The following is a 23,102-nucleotide window of genomic DNA, read 5'->3' on the forward strand; positions in this document are numbered from 1 at the left end:
TTTCCAGGTCATGTAAGCATCCCTTAGCCACAGCGCAGTGGTTAAGGGTGGAGGTAGGCTGTTAAGATTCGACATAAATAGTGCAAGCCAAACTTTGTCAGTCATACGTCTTATTTGTTTTCGTTGAATCAAGAATACATAATATTACAATGGTGATAGTTCATTTTTAACCCTGTTTTCCCTGCCTAACCAAACCGTAATCGATAAAAATTGTTCTTATATCTATAAAATATATTAAACAAATTATGATTTAATGGCATAATTTTTGATATTTTATTGATAAGCGAATATTGTTTGACTATTATAATTATCTACGAAAACAAATACGTTTGACTGACAAAGTTTAGTGTGCTCTATTTATGTTAGCTCTTAGCAGCCTACCTCTACCCTTCGCTACTGCTTCACCGTATACACCCTTTTGATGGTATGATCGCCATAATACGGCTGACTTGAAGTAAATACAAGTGAGGTTAAGACTCCTTTTGATTTATCCGTAGTGTGTTGCCAAGCCAGATCCGATGACACATCAGTTTCAAAGCGATGAAGGCTGTATGGTCCTATGGTACCAAGTTATGTAGTGGTCAATGACTTCGGGCCATGTCAGCATTATTTCGACAGTGTAAGAATTAGCAAGTCATTTAAACTATCGCACAATCGTCGCATCTACAGTCAGTATACTCGTGCCATTATTCGATGTGATCGAAATGTTCGAAGTACAATAATGCAGAGGCCAGCAGATTTCTCAATTGCAAACTTCATCAGCAATGACTCGCAATTTACCGAATATTCGTGCATTTAATTAGCAGGTCATAGTTGATTAGTTAGTCAGTCTAAATACCTATTAGTATCAATCTTAATCTCGGTCCGATCAGTAAGCTTCGTATGAGTCGCTCCCGCACAGCATTCTATTCCACCAAGCTCGGACCTCGAAACAGTATCATAAGTATTGTAACATAACGTTCTTGTACCAACCATTTACACTGTAAATAAAGCTCGGTCCTCCATCCATCAGAGCAACCACCAAATCTCGACTTCGTATCTCTCCTCCTGACGATTCTCCATCTACACCTCCTGGTCATCCCCAATCACAGCGGTCTCATCCCTCAACAACGATACTCCGCAAAAGTTATACCACCTCAATCCAGTATCGGCTGCAAGCATGTATTCTAGCTTGGTATACGAAGCCTTTATAAGATGCAGTGACTCGCTACTGCAGAATGCAAGCGTTGTATAAACGAAATTTAGCTTTAACTGAGTAAAGTCGTGAATCCCAGATTATCCGTATCAAACTGAGCCATCTCCATTCTGATAGCATGGTCTCTTGTCTCTTTTCAAACTTTCATCTCCCATTATGTGCAGCCCCTATGCATTTAGAGTTGTCGACTTTGTCAATATTTTTCTCGTTTCTAATCAGGGAAAAATTTATATCGGCTCAGTTGCTATTGCGAAAAACGTCGGTTATATTTGCGTTAATTTAAAGCCCTGTGTGAAATGGATTGTTCTGTAGCACGTCAATTATTGTTTCTTGAATAACTTAGATTGAATTATTACTAACTAATTAGCTATTGCTGACGAATTTTTGGCGCGATGAAGATGATATTTGAAAATCTAATCTTATAAACATAAATAACTCCTTTGGCCCATATTTACTATACGCTCTGTTTGTTTTGCAACCTCAAAATGTTACTGTTACAAGTATGTTTTACGTGAAAAATCTGATTTAGAAAAAAAAACCTTTATAGAAATTCCATGGCAAACTCAGTGAAAATACTTAAGCTGCTTGGAAATTTCTGAATTCCACATTCTTAGTTTCCCAAGATATAGTTCGCAATATATTAAACATTACTTATACGTATTTTTTTATCAAAAAATATTTCTTTCACGTAAAAAAATTGGTAAATACCCGTATTAAATCATCAAATAATAATTTCACCCTCTTCATATCATATTATTAAGTTTATTATTTTGATATTATATTGGTAATCAACGCAATACTAAGATTCTAATGGATTTAAGTTTTATACTATTCTATTTGAGTCGTTGTTTGCGACCCGAGTTTCGCCTTTCGGCATCTTCAGGCATTATGTACATTCACCAAATGCATATATATACTGACAACGAATACAATAAACTCTAAGTTATAAAAAAAACTTTATCACCTACCTATTAAGTCGAGGATCACAATAAAAAATATATAACAAACAAATTATGAATAGTTGAAGTGTTTGTAAAAAACCCATAACTTATCAATAATAATTAATAATACACTCGATAAGCATAATATCGTGGGCGTACGTCGTACAGGCAGAAGTCACTAACTCCAAATACACAGTTCTGAGATAATGAATGTTTTGTGTTTTTGGTATTCTTAAAATGGTTGTAAAATCTTTATTCGTTACTTTTATTTTTTATATGTTCAATAATCTTAAATCGTGACTTCTGCCAGTCAAGCAGCATTACTGGAGTTAGTGACTTCTGCCTGTACGCCCACGATATATAAATCATCAAAACCTAATAATAGATCATTAGTAATTTATAAACAATTGTAAAATCATCAATATTAACGCATTCGCTGCTGAGTAGATAATGATTTTTTTAATTAGCACCTTTAAAATGCACGTTAATTACATCGATCGGCCACCTGGTCATTAAGCGCATGTGCGTCTTTAGCGTCCAAAGTATTAATGGAGTTAACTAATGAGATATATCAATGATATCAGTCTTTAAAAGTTATTATATTCTTACACGATAATTACTTTTTTATAATATTATTTTTTAAACTACTAAGTAAGCTTAATAATTTATTTGTATTCCTTTATATGTGACGTAAGTAAGTATTATAGTCGACTATCGATTTACAAGTTGGCGGATTAGCCTTGATAAATAATACATAAGTACTTATCTCCGATGCAGGAGCTTTCAAATGAAAGTTTCAAAGTATGTATGAAGATATATTATGTCTCGATGATTAAAGTAATGGTAAACTACTGTTTTGCTGACCCAAAAAAATCCTGATGAAAATCAAATCAAGCGGGTGAACAACTATGTTTATCTTGGATATAAGGTTAGTTTCACAGTCAATGATCTTCATATTACGCCATTTTGAGATAATCCTCAAGCACATTTAGGACTGCAAACAGATATTACGAATTTTTTTTTTGCAAACTAAAACTAATAAAATTTGAAATAGCGAAACAAAATGTCCTTCAAACTAATAAAAATCCAGGAGATGCAGGTTCAATTCCTACCGGTTGTCTTACTTTTTTCAAAAAGATTTTTTCTATTGGTTATAATATATTTTCTCAGAAGTTTTTTTCAAAATTATGTATGTTTAATAAAAAAAAAATGTTTAAAGTTAGCCGTGAAATATAAAAAATGGCAGCTGATGAATATAAACGACCTAAGGATTAATTATATTTAATTAATACACCGAGCTGTTTTGATATTTTACGAATATTCATACGATATAAGCTTACTTTCAAAATCAGAATAAGGAAAAATATACATATTAAAAAACAAATGGAAATTACCGACTTAGAAACTAATAGCATTAAATATCAATTTATGAAGGTTTATATAATGAGATTTATCGCAGAACTAAACTATATTTAGGCGCTGGAATTGTATGTTATATGGTATGAATAATATGTACTACGGTTGCCTACGTATACATGTGAAAGCGCAACGTGAAATGGAAGCGTGCATGTTGAGTATATCGTAAACAGATCGGTGGATATAAAGTCAGACAGAAGTACGCGATGTAATAGAATTCGCCAAGCTGATGAACTAGCAATAATTGGTCGGTCATATCATATGATTATAATATCCAATTATATTTAAAGAACTAGTTTTTGCCCCTCTATTTTTTTTAAATTAAGAAATAAAACGATTGCATGTATGCTTCTATTTCTGCTAGCAACGGTATAACGACCTCAAAGTAACCAAACGCTTGTGATCCTTGTCAACACTAGTAAAATCCTCTTAATGAGAAAACGCCCGATCTGACGGTGCCGGCGAAAAAATCGCCGTGTAAAACATCATGCAGTTATTAATAAATTTTGTAAATAATGATTATTATTTTCATTAATTTGTTGCATGTACAAATACCGAAAAGCACTACAGTGGTATTTGAAGTATATCAAAGAGCAATGCGGGTGAATAGTGATTTTATATTGGATAGCTAAATGAAAATGTACCGCTCGGACGATTGGACGTCGATTTATATTAGCATGATTCAGCATATTTTATTTTATACTATATCTTCCTTTACGTTATAGTGGAGTGTTGTGGATCCCTGGTTCGAATCTGGGTCTGGCAAAAATACACATATTGTTTTCCAATTTGTGTTTCGAGTAAAAGTATGAACCTAATACGTTGAGCAAGCGGCTAATAATAAACCCATATTTATTAAAAAAAAATCTATTACTACAAACTTTCACTCAGTGGAGGCCCATTAATGATCTTATCAGGATCGGACATGGTTTAAAAAAACAGATAAATTCACTAATATTACTCATTTAATTATATGTAAGGCTTAGACTTGGACTTAGACTTAGACTTAGAGATAGGAATGTAGACAAGATGAGAGATGGACAAAAATAATTACTTCATGGAACGGCCCAAAAGAGAAACGCTATAGAGGGAGACCCCATGCGAGATGGCAAGACGACATCATAAAAACAACGGGCCCAAATTGGCTACAAATAGCCAAAAACAGAGTCCAGTGGGACTCTTTGGAGGAGGCCTTCACCCGAAGAGGGGTTCTTTCAAACCAAACAAACTAATTACATATCACTGTTTAATTTATAAACATTATCATTAAATAATAATTAATATTATATAAACTAGAAAATAAGTAGATAATACATAGATGGATATATATACATAATAGATATATTCATAGGTTATATATATATATATATATTCATTAGATATAGTCAATTAACTGTCATTTACTTTTGTTTGTTTATTTTTATAATTAGATGTAAGCTCGAATAATTCAAAATTACAAAGGAAACATTCCTTTTTTATTATTCTATAGTATTTGCATGTAATAGAATTAGAATCGTGCTTCGTAATTTTATTCAATATCACAATGAGTAGGTAAGAGCTTTTGAAAAAGCTCACTAATAGATTGTCCGTACGGGAAATTATTATTCGGGTATAATATTGTATGCATGGCCACTATTATGAATGAAACCAAATTAAATTTAGTAGACTTATGTTTAAATACCAATGAGTTAGTCAATGATAGAATTGTCACAATGGTAAGGATGTAAATATTCGTCACGTAAAACAAAGAAAATCACGGCAATACAAATACTTGTTAGGTACTCAAATCTTGCAAATTAAAATTAAACGTTTAATATTTTTTCTTTATAGAAATGTCAATTATTAATATGCCCCATGTACATAATATATTATGCATAAAAACTATTGTAAGTATTATCTATGTATTGAATATGCCAAACTGATTGTCAAAACTGTCTAAAACTTAATCTTATTTTGGCTTTCATGAAAAGTGGTGAATTTAGACATAGTTCTATTTTCTTTTACGTACCTACTTAAAGCATTTATGCTCTGAAAACGTCTGGTTTTTGTTGACCTCAACTAAGAGAAAACACTTAACAAAAAATGTATTATTTCCTATATTAAGAAGATTTTGATAACTTACCTTCCTCGTCGCTTCCGACCATGGAATATCTCTCGTATCCGCTCAAGTTTCTATGTGCTCCAAGGCCAAAGTCGTCCTTCGTCCACTGAAGAACTCCAGACTTCCCAATCACTCTGCAGGGCAACGTTACTCTTGATCCAACAATGGCGGTCTGCAAAGAAATAGCACATACAAATAAATCGTATACATTAAATCGACTACACAGTTAAATAATATTCTAAGTTTTCAACACTGTATAAATAAAGTGTCGTTTTCAAACAATCATTTTATTGATATTTCACGAAAATATTGATATATTTAAAAGTAAAATTTTCAGTTTTCGAAGGACGAAAAGTTAAGCCAATACATTTAGGCCATAAATGGTTGCTATGAAAATAATTACGAACTTTTATTCATAGGGTATAGGTATTCTTATAGTCATCTGTATTCATACAAAATAATTTTGTGATATAGCTATGTAGCGATGTGAACACTGATAAATTAATTATGTTTTAATTACACGTCAATTATTCTGGTTTAATAACCAAAATTTGAATTATTAATGTTTTTTTTATTTTTTTATTAATCTTTAATGTATCAAACTAAAACAAATACACACACAAACACTCACAATAAATTATATATGTTATCTACAAAATATAGTAGTACCAGTCAAAGTAAAGTTTATAAGCAGATATTTCAATGATATTTAAGTTATCCAGGTGACGTGAAAGGTATTTTCAAATTAACCAAATAAAACGTGTGTGAGCTTTTTTTTATTAAGCTACGAAGTCTAAATTGAGTCTTATTTAGCTTTACGTTTAAACATACACTGTTAATACATATTATTACAATAATTACTCATATGGTTATTACAATACAAATTTACAGGAGAGAAAGGGAGAAAGGAGCTTGTATCACTTAATTCGTATTTCATTACTCATGACCTATCGCAGGAGTGACATAACGGGTTATGCTTTAAACTGAGGCGTAGTTTCCTCTTTCCGTCACACAGTAGGCTCGTTGAACAGTTGGTGAGTAATTTAGTAGAAAAAGACCAAACCTTATAAATCTCCCAACGAATGGTAATTTGAAACGTGATAGTGAAAAACACGTGTTGTTTAATTTTTAACGTATCAGTGTCCTCAGCTAAATATCATTGCTAGTTTTCATATTGGATCGTAGGTCACAGCTTACTTGAAGTTAGGCATACCTGACCTAAAGAAAACATCCTATGTATGTGTAGACAAGAACTTGTAGTCTATCAGATCCTCAGTTGAACCGATCGACTATTGCTAGGTATCTAGTCGTCACTAAAGAAACAAAATCAACTGTTAAAAATATTGTTGGTTTTATTAAGACTATACTTCAGCTGGGGCACGGACTAAAACGATCATGACTACGCGATACAAAGATTGTGCAAACGACGCGTGCATAATTTGTCATAAAAATTTAACATTTGTCCATTTAATGTTATGTTTATTGTTCTATTAGTAATAATAATAATATATTCATTGACATGTTATCTTTTTCAAGTAATTGGGTAACGTTTTTTAGTCATATTTACACGATTTAAGAATTAATACCCCGACGCCATCACAAAACAAATTGACGTGTTCACAGCTCGACTTTCGCTCTCCGATTGGCAGCCAGTCCAAAATTTCGTCACACCTATAGTTGAAAATTATTTGCCTCTTAAATATTCAACCACATTTTTATACGTCGGTTCTTATTTGTTCACGAAATAAATACATAAGCGGGTTATTTATTAGAGTTCTTTAATTTTTGACACACTGCGTTAATTTAATACGTCAATAATTGATGTAAATAGGCTTTCATTGGTAGCAGTATAATACCAATACATTTTTACGTTACGTTAAAATTAATAAACTACTACAGTAATTAGAATAACTACGATATATCCCATTGAACTAATATCTTTCAAACAAAGGCTGCCATCAATAATAGGTCCCATTATAACAAATTACATTATTAATGTCTTAGTAGTAATTACGGTTAACCACGTTGTAATGGCGCGCAGACCGTACGTAAAAGTGATTTTGTAAATTGCTACTTAGAGAAAATGAATTGCCGTACATATAAAGTGAAATAAAAAAAATAACTAACTGGGTAACTAGAGACAATTAAATGTAGCTATAAAGGCGGTAAGGGTGGAGCAGTTAACGACTCCATCTTAGTATACAGGGCTAAAACAACCCTTAATGATCAATCAGCAGATCATCGAAAAACAAGACGTTATTCAATTAGCTTATAATAGAGATTAATTTGCCTGTCTTAGGTATTAGAGGTTATATATTTTTTCTTTTAAATGCCTAACTATTTTCAGTTGAGAGACTTATTAGATTTAAAAATGGAAGATTATTATTATTGAAAATATATATATTTGTGAAAAACACAAGAAGCATTATAGATTAATTTCTTTTATCGTATTAACTGTCAATTCATGGTAGAAATGCATTGTATTATTTATTTAATTTAACAATACGCGACCATTTTGATAGTACTTTTTCCACTTTTAATAAATAAATACAACTAATGACACAAATAATCTACCAATACATTGAATTATCTATCCGATAATATTTTGTCGATAAAAATCAAATTAAAATTAATGAAATTGGATATTAATATTTCATAATACATCATTAACGACACTAAACCAAATATTCAAAATTATTATTACTTACATTAACATGAATTTTTGAGATTTTTTAAGGTTGCGAGGATAGACGCTGATTAGATGGATCAAGATATATTTATTACGTATTTATATTTATATGTATTTATATGTATATTATGTATTTTAATACATTTTTATAATCTACAATTCTAAGTCTCACATCTTAATTTCGTATTTTTTCATTACTTTCATAATATGTCTCCTTTTGTAGTATAATATACTTTTAGATCTATGTATTTTGTTCGTAATGGAATGCGACGCTCTATTTGCAATGTGCATTTATAATTTATGACAGGTAAATACCTACCAATTATATGTATTTACTGAATGATACCATCGATATTAAAGATAATAACTTTTTAATTAGATGTATTATTGATGATTCTACAAATATCTGAAATATGAAGATGCCGAAGTACATATTAACTGAAATATTTATGAAAGTGAGATGATGATGATGATGACCACGTAGAGGATTGCTCGGGAGAGACTTGAGTGTATTGCAGTATATTGCAGTTCGTAAATTGCCCAAATTTACGATTGTGCAAGAATACCGAACAATAAAAGTTGATATAATTTGCAGACATTTTTTTTTACCGTTAGTAATTTAGATGTGAAAAATCAGGAGTATGCGTTCTGATGGATTACGAGTTCGATCGGGCAAAGCGAAACGATAACCTTACGGTTAAATTTTTGATAACTGAATGACGATGTTGCTTTCTTCTACTGAGTGTTTTATATTGATTCGATACAATAGAAAATGCTGCTATCAGCTACTTGAATATTTTTGATAATCATGCTTATGAGGTTTATTGTGCAATGCATGATTCGTTTCGTAAATTATAAACAATTGATTTTAATTTGAACAATTATGCAGTTTTAATAATTGCGCACGATTGATTTTCATACAAACAACTTTTGTGCATAATATGGTAAACTTACATAGCATTATTTCTTGATTTTCGATATTATTGATTAATAGAATTATTATATTATTTTGCTAAATTAGCTTTCTATTGAATTTTGATTGACTCATAAATCGCTTGTTTTTCAATTTTAACAATATTATGATGCAAAATACATTGTAGTTATAAATTAATGGTTTCCTGCCAAGTTATGCCCGGATGGTAGGGTATTCACCCTACATATCTGTAGTGTAATGGATTGGGCAACCTATGGTGACATTACAGTAACGGGAGTGTTAAGCAATATTTATGGCAAACTTCAAATATCATTACGTTAAATAAAATTCCGCTAGACTTATTTAAGTGACGTTATATTAAGGTAAGATATTTGTTTAAGTACTTATACCAAGACGTTGAACTTATAACTGACCGCTCTATTAGAGTTTCCAGTTTAATAAGAGTGTCTTGAAATTGAATTTTACAGCCTTCCTTAATGGTCGCACCGTACGACGTTCCTTAACAACGCAATAATTTCCTAAGAGTGGTATCCTCCGCTGCTGCCTAGCTAAAAACCTCTAAACTTAAAGCTCTGATGGCTCATTCCATACAATGTATGCCGAAATAGATTGGACAAGTGCTTCGGAAACTGTAAAACGAAGCTATTAATAGTCATTAGTATTATTACAATAATATTTACTACCTACAGTTATATACTGACATCCAAGACTTGTGAACGGAGATATTTCGAGTACCGATTTAACTGTTTATAACTTCACTTACAATATAAAATATATGTTATATGTGGATATGATCAGGTCAAAATAGGTTTCGAAGATTGTAAAACCTAAAATATATTATAGTTATGATGTATGCAAAAGTGTGTATTTATAATAAATGTAAAAAAATATATCTATCGACTTAGTTTATTATTCTGATAGTAGTACTATATTATGGTAAAGCATAATTTCGTAATTTGAAGCTCCAAAGATGATCAGTATAATATACTTTTTACAACGTTTTTCTTAGCTCGTATTCTTATTTGTCCGGTACAAATCTTGCAATCGATGCATACGTTGTTGAAAAGAACCTTCATAATTCTCTAATTAATATTTGTGATCTAATAAGTATTGATTAATTTTAGTGAATTCTAAAATTATATTGACAGAAGAATGTGTTATTTTTACCACGTTTTTCTTAGCTCGCATTATTGTTTGTCCGGTGGTTGTTTATCAAGTACAAATATTGCAATTGATTTTTAACTAACTACCCGACTAGCTACCCGACTAGCTAGACATGTGAAACTTTTAGAATATATCAGAACACGATGCCAACGCATTTTTTTAATACTTTTAGCCATATTTAAGTAGAATTGAATTTATTTTCAGTTAATTCCGTTTTGTATGAAAAGTTATTTCGACACCGTTATTGGTTGCTAGGGGTCTGGGGTCCTAGCAACTAAATGATTAATATATAGTGCGTTACTATGGAAATCAAAATGACATGTCAAGTACAATTTTTTTTGATCGTTTAAGCTAGTCAAGTCAAGGCATAATAGATTAAGTCTCTCATGATGTATCTGCAGTATTAATTTTAACGTTAACCTATTTATAATATAATAATTACAAGATAAAAAGAACTTTTTATATACCACGTTTTAAAATTTTCTGTTGAATTATTATGCTCAATATGCTCAAAATTGAATGAAAACAAATTGATAGAGAAATGTATACAGTAAAGTTTCCTTATCTAGTAAATACTTAGTGTGTCTAAGCTTTCCTGAGTATATCACCAATATACCAGCGTATCGCGAATAAAACATTTTGGAAGCCGTTCCATTAGACCCAGTAAAACAGATCTGAAAGCGCGATAATGAAAGGAAAGCGTTAAGTATCAGTTAGTGAGGAACAAAAGCGATGTCGGTCTGAGCTTTCCTTCTACAGGCAACACCGTTGTCCTACAAAAGCTCTCGTTTAGAATTTTGCTAGACAGGAACTTTTGTTCGAGCGATTGTACAACTACGCTTGACTAGTTAATTGAACAGTGAGCCCCTATACAAAACTGCAACGATGACCAACTACTTTGGGATAGTTAATTAATAATCATTATATCATCAGCCAGGGTCGATCCACTATATGATGAAGGCCTCTCCCCATGGCCCCCACTTCCTGAAGCGGGCCCCCAGGCTAGGATTTTTGGTGGCCCCCCTACCTATCGCTATAGATAATAGCAGTGTGACGCTCTACAGTAGCATTGGTGTACGCGGTAAAATTAATGTTTATATTTAGTGTATTGTTGTATATTTTAATACATCCATTTGAATTATAGAATTGTCGTGTATCGATCGATACACAATTGAAAATTGTGTCGTACAACCACATAATTTTAAATAATAACACTATCGAAGAAACTTTTTTAAGACTTTTTTATTACTATTAGAGAGAGTTTGTGATGTGTGTTTATATCACTTATCTGGTCGACTCGCCACGCCGGGCCCTTTCTGAGCCCGGGCCCCCAGGCTAGAGTCCTGTCAGCCCCCCCTTTTTGGGAGCCATGCCTCTCCCACCTCCTTCCACACTTCTCGATCCCTAGTTCATCGCTACCACGTACATCTACCAAACTATATAAGTATACAGCTGTATGACGGTATTTGTCCAGCAGTTGTCTACCTTCCGAGCAATATGCCCAGTCCATTGCCATTTAATCCACTTAGCGACCTCTATCTCATTGCATACTCCTATGTGCTTCATTATCCATTGGTTTATTGTGTGGTCTTTCCACGTTATGCCCATCTTCCCACGTTGCGCTACTCACAATTTTGGGCTAGCTCTTGCATTAAAGTTTATATTTCACATGCACAAGTGAGCACTGATAGCACTTATTGGTTACTTTATGTTTAAGACACAACGGTAGGTCAATTTTAAAGATGCTATTTAGGCAGCCAAATGCACTACATATCGGTTTGGCACTGCGAGCGATTTCGTCGTACATACCAGTCAATTGGCATTCGATTGACGTCTTTATTGACTCGCTCGATTAGAGTGATATTGATGAATATCGCTTTTGGATATTATATATATTACGAGTACCATATTATTATACAGTGAATTATTCGTCATAACTGACCAGTATACGCGAAAACCGTGGCGTAAAACTATCAATTTAGTCTTCAAGTATGCTCCGAATATGTCATCATCTTTCTTCATTATCCCTATAGTCCTATGTGTGTAGCCACTTAAGGTATTTTTAACCCTTAACGGCCCACATGCTCAGCTTAGGTCAAAATGGAGCTTTTATTGTATTTTTAGAGCATAACCCTGGACATTCCTTAACCGTTGTAGGTAATAGTTAGAATATATATTTCATTACGTCCATGTGCAGTGGTGTTAAGATTTTTTAGATTTATTAATTTTTAAACGCATTTACAAAACCATTAGTAAAATTAATGTTAACATTATAATATAGTGACATATTTACGACAAAAAAATTATATTTTATAATCTTTTTGATCCCAAATTTGACAAGAATTAGGCATTTTATTATTCAAAAATGGGCACGATTAACACATTTGAAGATAATTCTAAAGATACTATTAAAAGTTATGTCTTTGACCATTCAAATATGATACACATCCTACGAATAATGTTTGCTTTATATTAATTATTAACCTAAGAATAAGATAGTATTTTTTTGAAATACGCCATTTCTATTGGCATTTCTCAGTGGCTAAGCTACAACATACGGCCGTAACCATAAATTGACAAACGATAAATGAAGTAGGGAGTAAGATCATGTTAACGCGCATGTTTGAATATGTACCTAACCGGTTTTTTTTTTTAATCAAATGTTTAAAATAAATATAAAGGGTAATAAAAGGGTACAACGTTTAAGGAATGCCCAGGGTTATACTCTGAAAATACCATAAAAGCTCCATTTTGACATACGCTGAGCATGTGGGCCCTAAAATGCACGATGCAAACCCTTTAATGTACATATAACTATTTACTAAATATCTACTAAAACGTTTTTATAAATTAACTCTAAATAAAAACTATAACTATTTAGACAGCACGCTTTGTCTACTACAGAAAATAAATAAATAAAATTTCATTTACCCACAAAAATATAAAGAATAATACATTTTGTTGCTGAAAGATAACACCGTGTAATAATTAAGGGTTAACTCTGTAATAACGATTTGGACGGAGAGATATGGCGCGACCTTGTGCTTGCAATATGCTTCGGTACCGAAGCGTGTCAGGGTGATATAACTAAACTGTCCAACATTACTATTAATATATATGTCTATTAATATTTTATTTCTATATACTTACATTGTTATCATTCACGATTTAGGAGTCGTCCATATATAAAATCACATCGTAATGGAGTAGGGGTATGTAAAAGTGTTTTATTGCAAAACCTACAAAATATTAACTTACTTATATTTTTCTGAGAATTAAATTTCCGTGAAAAAAATTTACTGGGGGGGGGGAGTTAAAAATGTGACGATCCTTTTATATTTAAAAGTAAGTTTTCATTAATTCGTTTAATGGTTCAAGTGAATTGCCTACTATGTACGATCGTTTACACACAAGAAGTCCATTTATCTCGCAGCGTGTGGCCGGTAAGCCTCAAACATCCATTATCAATTTATGAGAAGATTATTCTTGATTATGTAACAGATTTTAAGCTTCGGTAAGTAACTGCCAACAATGTTTTCATATTTCGGCTGACATCGTTAATGTTTGAAGTTGACACAACATTATCATTTTGAGCGTAATAATAATGTTATATTGATGTCGGGAATTTGACTTCAACGATTCAAAAGATACAATATTTCATTACTTAGTAATAATTGATTATATATTAAAATGACTATTTTGAATACCAAAATGAAAAATTCCAACACAGTATTAACAATGTATATTGATTATAATTGAAATAGTTTTCATATTGAAATGGATTATTTTAATTTGTATTATCAAATACTTTTACTTTGATATTCTTATCATTTTTCGGTACAGTTCGGTTATGAGGAATACAACACATTTTGAAAATAGTCGATATACTGGATTATGTGTTAGTTTAACCTAACCAAACCTAACCAAACCTAACCAAACCTAACCTAACCTAACCTAACCTAACCTAACCTAAACTAACCTAACCTAAACTAACCCAAACTAACAAATAATCCAGTATATCGGGTATTTTCTAAATGTGTTTTCCGCTGTATTCATCATAACCGAACTGTACCCTTTTTTCTTGTATTAGGTTACGTTATATTTAGAGACAAACCAATGTTACCAGTGCATAGTAATAACTCGGTGTTGTTTGGGCATAACCTGTTAACTGCAAAATGTTGAATTTTCATGAGAGAAATTTTAAGCTTTGAATTACCCACATTATTTTTATCTTAGAACAAGGTATTTTGAGTTATTTCCCTATAGAACTATGGTATCGATATACCCATGTTCATACTTATTGGTTACTAGGTGAAATACCAAGGTATTTAAAATTAGTAAAAGCTAACTAATATAATATTTGCTGGTTATATACTCGAAGCGTGACAATTTATGATTTTCTTGTAGAACAAATACCATTTTTTATTTATTCTGTGAATTGTTTTTGTATTCAAGCCGTGTAACAACTTTCATTGAAAATTTCTCTAAAGTTTCCAAGTTAAAGTTTTTCAAAGACGTTATAAAAAATGTTTTATACCTATACACGAAATACTGTAACACAAAGGAAATTTGCCATAACGAATCCTGGTATCAAATTGTTAAAGGAAGCTTTGCCAGCCTTACGGAAAAATGTGTTCAAAGTACTTATACACTTTGAGAAAATCTATCTTAATACAGCTCTATTTCTGCAATGTGATCAATAGCCTCCTAAACACCGAAATTTATTATCTATTTCATATGTTAAGCTTAAATATTTCTTAAATATTTATAGTGTCTCAATTCAACTCAGTCCGTGAGTGGCCTTGGGACTAAGCACACGTATATTTACTTACATAGTCGTACACGCAAATCAAAACTAACATCTTTATAAATAATCAACAATACCAATTCCACAATGGTGACCCCAACGTGATACATGTGAAGATACTTTTGATATTAGATTTATTTGATTTAAAGAAGATTTGACCATCAGGAAGCAATTAGAATGTGATTACATCGAAGAATTTTGCATATGATATCACTAATACAATAGTCTTGTAAAGATCAGGTGTAAAAAGGAATCGGGAATGTTCTGCAAGTAAAAAACAGTAAAATAGGCAATAATAACTATAATATTACAATATAACAATTATGAATTTCGGCAGATACTCATATTTGATAAATCTCACCATGTGAGCAAAACACCTATCGTAAAGCATTTTTTACAAGTATGTGATGAATACTAACTAATACCTTATTAAATTGTCACCAAGTAATCGTAATTTTCTTGAAAATTATCGCTTAAGGGGGAGAGGCACGCCAGCAGAGAGCCTAGCGGAAAAATACAAAGCATGCAATTTGAGATTTTTTTTTTTGATAATTTACAATTTCAACTGTATCAATTAATAAATATGTATCTGAAAACATTAAAAAGATTTTTTTTTAGTTTAAAGATAAACTTACAATTGTGAATTTGTTGCTGGGTCACATCTTATTATTACATTTTATTTTATAGTCATATTTATTATTAAAATTTAGTTTATTAAGTTTTCAATTTTTCGTCGTTTAGATTTTTGACTAATTCATCGTTTTAATATTTTTTATATTTATTTAAAAAAAAAAATTATAAAAAATATCCTAAATGTGTATAACTTGAAATCCTTATTATTTATAAAAATCTTTTTAATGTTTTCAGATACATATTTACTAATTAATACAGTTAAAATTGTAAATTATCAAAAAAAAATCTCAAATTGCAAGCTTCGTATTTTTCCGCTAGGTTCTCTGCTGGTATGCCTCTCCCCCTTAAGGTAATTTAAACGGGTTCATAGCTCAAGCATATAGTGACCGACGACTTGATTTCGAATTCTTATTTATAGATACATTTATTCAAAAAAAAAAAAAATGAATTTGTGTTTGTTTTTTAAAGTCTCATAGATTTTGTTCGTTGTATTATTATCAATAGAATTATTAGTATACATGTCCATAATACTATTTCGACAGTTACTTATTTTTTTACAATTTCACTTCATATGTACATAATGTGTGTAGGTACCTACTGTTCGTTACGGACAAGAATCGATTACCTAGTTTATTATTACCTACCTTATCTGAGAAGAAGTCAGATATTTTTATCTTTGTAATAGTTGATAAATGTACTGCTAACATGTTACCTATTATAACCTAAGGCTTAAGTATTATGTGGTGTAGAAAGTTTGTATTGAAACCTTTTAAAAACGATACAAATTTTATTCACGCATCAGGTCTCGCAAATTATATAGAACAAGCTCTCGCGTTATGTTGACTGTTTACTCCGCAAACTTCCTTAATAAATAAATATATCGGGCATAAATCAACGGACTTTTACAAAGTTATTATTCAAGAATCTAGGAACACTTTGACTTTAACAACAGTTGGAAATAATTGCGGCCTGAGAGGACATACTTGGAAAGGAAAGGAAACACTTAATAATTTCAAGTTAACAACATTACGAGATGACGCACTCACTCTGACTTATTTAACATAATACAGTAAGAAAGATTTTCATATAATACAATTAACTTAAGATTATGTTTTGGTTAGTGGTTTGAATATTCCATACAATTTAAGATTGACCAACTATCCACAAGACAACCAGACTTCGAAGAATCATGAGAGTGTCTTCTACTTCTAAATATGGTAGACAGTACTCAAGAAAATATAGTAGAATTTGATAATCAAGCCTGCATATGCGGCAAAATGCAATGCATGTGAGGTTTTTATGAAAGGATGCAGGAAAATATAACTTCGACTAGATCATACAATGCTATTGCCTCTGCCATATACTGAAATGAAATCCTGTACTATTGAAGATCCGACATAGTTAAGTGCTAGTAGCTTGTTGGGATAATACCACTGTCTAATCTAAGGGTAGTTTTTGGGTTTGCTCGTTTACTTTTATTTTTGCACTCACTGTAGGAGATAGGTCTTGGATTTAATTTATCAAATATCGAAATAGATTTAGACTTTTTTGCATGATTTTAAATATACTATTACAACATTAGGTATATGTACATATGTAATAATTTAATAACTATTTTAAAACTAAAAAAAATAAAACAAAACTTTATTAAATTATTAGAAAGTGCAAGTATGTTATATAAACTAAATATTTGAAATAATTCGTGTCGGTTAGTAATTAAGGCATTTAATTGATAAATATCTTAATTTAACCAACATTATTAACTAAATTTGTATTTCATGTAACTACTAGTTAAATACATTATAATTAAGTAGGATGCTAGTAGCTTAATTGGAAAAGTACACAAGCACGAATCCAGCTATTACAAGTTTAAGCCCTGTCGGGTGTCGTAATTTTTTCTAAAAAGATTTTTTTTTCTAGTGGGTAGGTATATGCATGAGATGTTTTTAAATCTTGTGTGTTTAATATGTAATAATTATCATAATAGAATAAACGTATTGGAAATTTAAGATATATTTTTTTGTAAATTAATAAATCATCTATCATCCATATCTATGACATCTCTAAATAATATGAGAGTTATTTCTTTGAGCGTTGTATTAATATCAACTTCATATTATAATAATTCTATTTTGCCCACTGCATGTTTCATGGTACCGAAAGTCGATGTTTTTTATCTGGCCAGTATTTTCATTTAAAAAATATCAATGGTTTTATTGACTCGCCAAACCTACTCCAAAACGTGAGTTTCAATATTGTTAGGCTTTACTATAATTATTATAACTTATATATGGAAACTTTACCGGTTGCAATATCTTTTCTCTAATCTATTGTAAACATATTTAAAACCAAATTAATTATTTTTTCTTTAATGAACAAAATAATAAAAAAAATAAAAATATTGAACATGCATAACTTGAAAACACCTCAATACCCACTAGAAAATATCATATTTGAAAAAATACATTGCTCGACGGAATTTTAACCCGTATAACCACTGGTATCGCGCCACTGTGCATTAACCAATTATGCAACGAGCTTCCTACATAATTGCGGCAATTTACTAGTAGGTCATACATGAAATGCTTATCAAATTGCGTTATTATTGACTATCGGTTTTGGTGTATTATATCAAAGAATATTAATTAACTATATTACTAACCGACGCCCGGTTCTCGTCAAATATTTTAGTTATAACGTCTACTTAAACTTGCTAAAAATGTTGTGGCAATCAAGTGGATAACCATTTATATTGGTTCTTATATATAGTTCAATATAATATGGAATGTTACATTCTCAAAATCTTGTGAATTATTCGTTGAATAAAAGAAATGGTTTATTAACAAATATATAAGTACTTAATCAAGGTTGTGATATTTTTGATTAATCCTGAATTGAATGGATATCTATCGAAACCGGTTCAAAGAAAATTGGGCACGAAAAAATGTGTCAGGAATAGTTCAGGAATAGACATTTCAATCGGTCTTATTAAAGTTATTTTTATGGTGCAACAAAGTGGTGATGTCTGTGGTGGTATCGTGGCGTGATTATGGCGTCGGCTTCTCTGTTATTACATTCTGATCCTGTACCGCAGAGCCTGGAAGATTTTCTTATATACTACACGAATTAATTATGTAGCTACGTTCATATTATATGGCATGGTATTATTTATTTAATAATCGCGTAGGTACTCGTAGTATAAAGCAACTTTAAATTATTCTATATAACATAATATTATGGATATTAACTTTTAATAAGTGGTATAAACCACGAGCTTATCTAGTATAATATAAAGAAATCATTTATAATTATTACCATATATTTATAAGACAATAATAATATATCGTCAGTCATTAATCAATCATATTCTAGTGAACATAAACATTACAATTTATTACAAAATAATAGTGATTCCTCTTAGTTTATACTGTAATATCCGCGAACAATTTTATGGCTTTGCTGGTGTAAAACGTGTGGGATTAACTGACGAGGTCACCTGTACCTATCCCATTAAAAGGTATATAAATATTATAAGCGACAGCATTTATTAAATAAATAATTTTTGACTTAAAATATGTAGCGTATAAATTATAGACTATAATATACCTAATATGTAATAAGTTATCAAATCTCAAATATTTTCTAGTATCTTTTCAAATTTGTAATTCAGTTGACTCGTACATAATAATTGTTTAAGAAGAATCCTCTATCTATCAGAGGCACCCAACGGAAAGTACGAAGCTTACAATTTGAGACTTTTTTGATAATTTACAATTTAAACAAATCATTTGTATCTGGAAACATTAAAAATAAAAATATTTTTTATTTAAATAAATATTATATTAATATTAATATTAAATAAATGTCACAAAATGTGAATTTGTTAAAGGATCTTATCATATTATTACATATTATTTTATTGTCATATTATTTATTATTAAAATTTAGGTGAGATATTTTAGTGAGGTTTTTGACTACCTAATTCATAAATTTTATATTTTATTTTAAATAACATCGATTTTTATAAAAATATAAATGTGTATAACTTTAAATGCTTGTTATTTAAATCAAATTTTATTTTTCATCCGAATATTGAAGCGCGATTTTCTCATAGGTTGATCCTCTGATAGGTAGAAACTTCGCCTCATACGAAATGCTTAAGGCCATGCATTAGTTGAGGCACGGTCTAAAAAGATCGTTGCTAGGCGATGTGCGGATTGCGGGTCGCGGGTGAAAATGACGCCTGTCAAACGAAATATTATTTCTCATATAAATCCAACATACGTCCATTTTATGTTCTGTTTATTATTCTATTAGTATCAATAATAATATATTCATTGACATGTTTGCTTTTTAAAGTAAATGGGTAAAGTTTTTAGTCATCTTTACACGATTTTAGAATTAATTGGCCCGTCGCCATCACGCAGCAAAGTGACGTGCGTCCGACTCCACGTTCTCTCAATGAATGCGAAGCAAGTACAAATTTTCGTCGCGCGTACAGTTGAACATTATTTGGCGTTTCACTGATGCGTCACCTTAATATGATACATTTAAATTTTAAAACATTTTTTTGTCATGTAATTCTGAAATAGGTATATATTATAATATGACTGTGAGTAAAATGAAGGTGCACGTTGGTCATTATAATAGCGTACTGCTTTAATAATATGCTAGAATAGGCATGTTTAATTTTAAGTAGACTTTTTTATTTAAATATATATATCTACAAAAGAGCTTGAGGCCCAATGACTGTAGTGTGGTTTAACAGTAGTGTATTAAATTTAGTAATAGAAGTGGAACAATCACAAACACCTAGGCTTTAATAAATTACATATATTGTGTCCTAACTGGGAATCTAGCCCGGAGATCCCGGGTGTAAGCACAGCGCTTTACGCACTGCACCACGAAAGGATCTGTGACCTTTTTTAATAATATATCCAGTATCAAAACTGACAGTAATCTACAACACTCTTCTATTGACATTCTTTAACTTAAACAAACGTATTACTTATTATATTTGGCTGAGAATATTGTGGCATTATAAATTAAACAATTATTATACTTATTACCATCACAAATAAATACACACTTTCCTATTCATCGTGCATCAACAAATTTTATTCTTCTTTTGATCATTCATTGTCAAACTATACGACTACTATACAAAGAGTCTACTGCGCGACTATAAATTTAACTACTTCTCAGTTTAATCTTCTCTCTCTCATACACCTACGGCAGGCCATGCATGATGCAGTATGAATCAAGTGACATGGCGAGGTTATGTGGACTTCCTCGTGGTTAATTTGAAAACGACTTTCACGTAAGCTGGTTAATAACATAAAAATATGAATGGTTAATGGCTTGCATGGAACATGCCTGTACTGGACGCCATCGATTTTCACACAAAATCATATCTTTTGCTGTTCGAGACATGTAACCATAATTCTATTATATCATGTCTCTGTTTATTGTTGATATTTAAAAAAAAAAAACAATGTATCTACACTATTTGTTGTAATAAAGTACGATTTTTTTGTAATAAACATTGAAAAGTGGACTATAAGGTTTTTTTATATAAAATATTATTAAATGCATGGTTTACTCACTTGGTCTTGGGGCTCCATTGCGAACTTCTGCACTGTGTAAACATCCACGTACCGGTTTTGTGGCCTCGCTTCACAAAATGGCTGACAGCAGAACAAGATGGCGGCTATTGCGAGCAACCGCGGACTAACTGCCATTCGCAGGAGCAGAAACAAAAAGGACAGCATTTTCCTGTTTGAAATCAAAATATGCCTACTCTCGCAGGCCGAATATTCATTTTCTTGCCGCGGCTGCTTGTAAACTTCCGGCGCCGCGTCCGCTTCCGCACCGGATATCCGGTCCGCCATCTTTGCAATGGCGACGCCGCTTTTCGCGCCCTTTTCTGCCGCCGTTGTCATCGCAGGCGACAACCGACGCTTGGCATAGTGTGTGGTTTTCGCGCCCCTCCCCAAGCTTCCTGTCTGGCGGGGAATTTGAATGTCGCACGTCGTTTCCGGTTCCCGATTCGGTTTGGCGGCTTTTTTTTAAATTCAAATATAGAACGAAGCTCGGAAGCCCCCGCTTTTGGGGCGAGTTTTCACACAATAGGCGTAATGAAGTGTTGAGGGGGCTTGGCGATAAAAATATCCTTTATCAATTTTCCATGCTTTTTTGTTCTATTCCGCCAACAACCTGAGAACAAAAGAGAAAAATACAAGTTAATACAATACAATAAATTTCAATGCATATTTCGTGTTACATGTTTTTTTATTCACATCAAAGTAAAAGTATTTTTAGATGTTTTTTTTTATTTAAAAAAGTCATTAGTCACTAAGTAATTCTGTGGAGAGTGCGGATCAATGCTCTTATCTGAATTTAAAACAAAAGGATTTCTCGCCATTAATACTGGAAAAAAATACAATTAAAACGAACAGTTTTATACATCACGTAAAAAATGTAAAAGGTTTTATCTAAACCTTTTGAATTTGATTTCACATTAAGGTACCGACATATATTTAAAAAAATGAAGATAGAATACCTTCAATAGTCTATCAATCATACAAACATTTGAGGCCATTATTTTCAAAGTAGGTAACCTCCATTTTTACTTGATTAAATATTTTTCTTGATTCTGATTCCGGAAGTAGGTACTATTACCTATGTATATTCATAAATAATATACGAAACCCAGCTCCGTTCAAAGTCATTTAAATCTATTAGCCGTCATGTTTTTTAACATTTGGCACCCTCTATCTCTCTGTATCTCGGTGTCTTTTAAGATTTTGAGATTCTAATTTTGAAATATATTATTTCTACTGAATACTTTTTGATTGAAGATTTTCAACACAAATGAACTTAGTATAGCTGTCATTAAAATTAAAATATAGGCTGACTTTGCTATTTAAAAGTAATGGAAAACTGTTTGCAAAGCATGAAAGAGACTATCAAATAGCTATTCGTATACCATACCACATTAATTGCTCCCATAGGCAGCTGTACTGAGCAATTAGTGTGTCATTCAATGTATTTATTGACAATACTATCATATGAGTAGTTTGGAATAGTTATGGCATGCGCTGCATCCACAGTATCTATGGACCGCACGCCACTACTATTTTCGACTAGATATAAAAACATGATATTAAAAGCTCTCAATTGTACAATGGAAAGGAAAATATCAAATTGTAAATTCAGAATA

At 31.4% G+C, this 23,102-nt stretch overlaps 1 protein-coding gene across 2 annotated transcripts in view; it reads right to left on the bottom strand.

Moving 5' to 3' along the window:
* The window catches only part of LOC147078033 (irregular chiasm C-roughest protein-like), a 622,953-nt gene that overhangs the window by 120,059 nt on the left and 479,792 nt on the right, over window positions 1–23,102 (bottom strand). For both annotated transcript variants that reach the window (XM_085940191.1, XM_085940190.1), the window contains exons 4-5: window positions 21,487–22,096; window positions 5,675–5,825 (exon numbers count right to left, since the gene is read on the bottom strand). In XM_085940191.1, the coding sequence (XP_085796317.1) occupies window positions 5,675–5,825; window positions 21,487–21,822 (487 nt within the window). In that variant the 5' untranslated portion in view covers window positions 21,823–22,096. The remainder of the gene's footprint in view (window positions 1–5,674; window positions 5,826–21,486; window positions 22,097–23,102) is intronic.

This window comes from Rhyacophila brunnea, unplaced genomic scaffold, assembly GCF_057557595.1.
Source record: "Rhyacophila brunnea isolate RB1 unplaced genomic scaffold, BYU_Rbru_1.0 scaffold_12, whole genome shotgun sequence".
In the NCBI taxonomy this organism is placed as follows: Eukaryota; Metazoa; Arthropoda; class Insecta; order Trichoptera; family Rhyacophilidae; genus Rhyacophila; species Rhyacophila brunnea.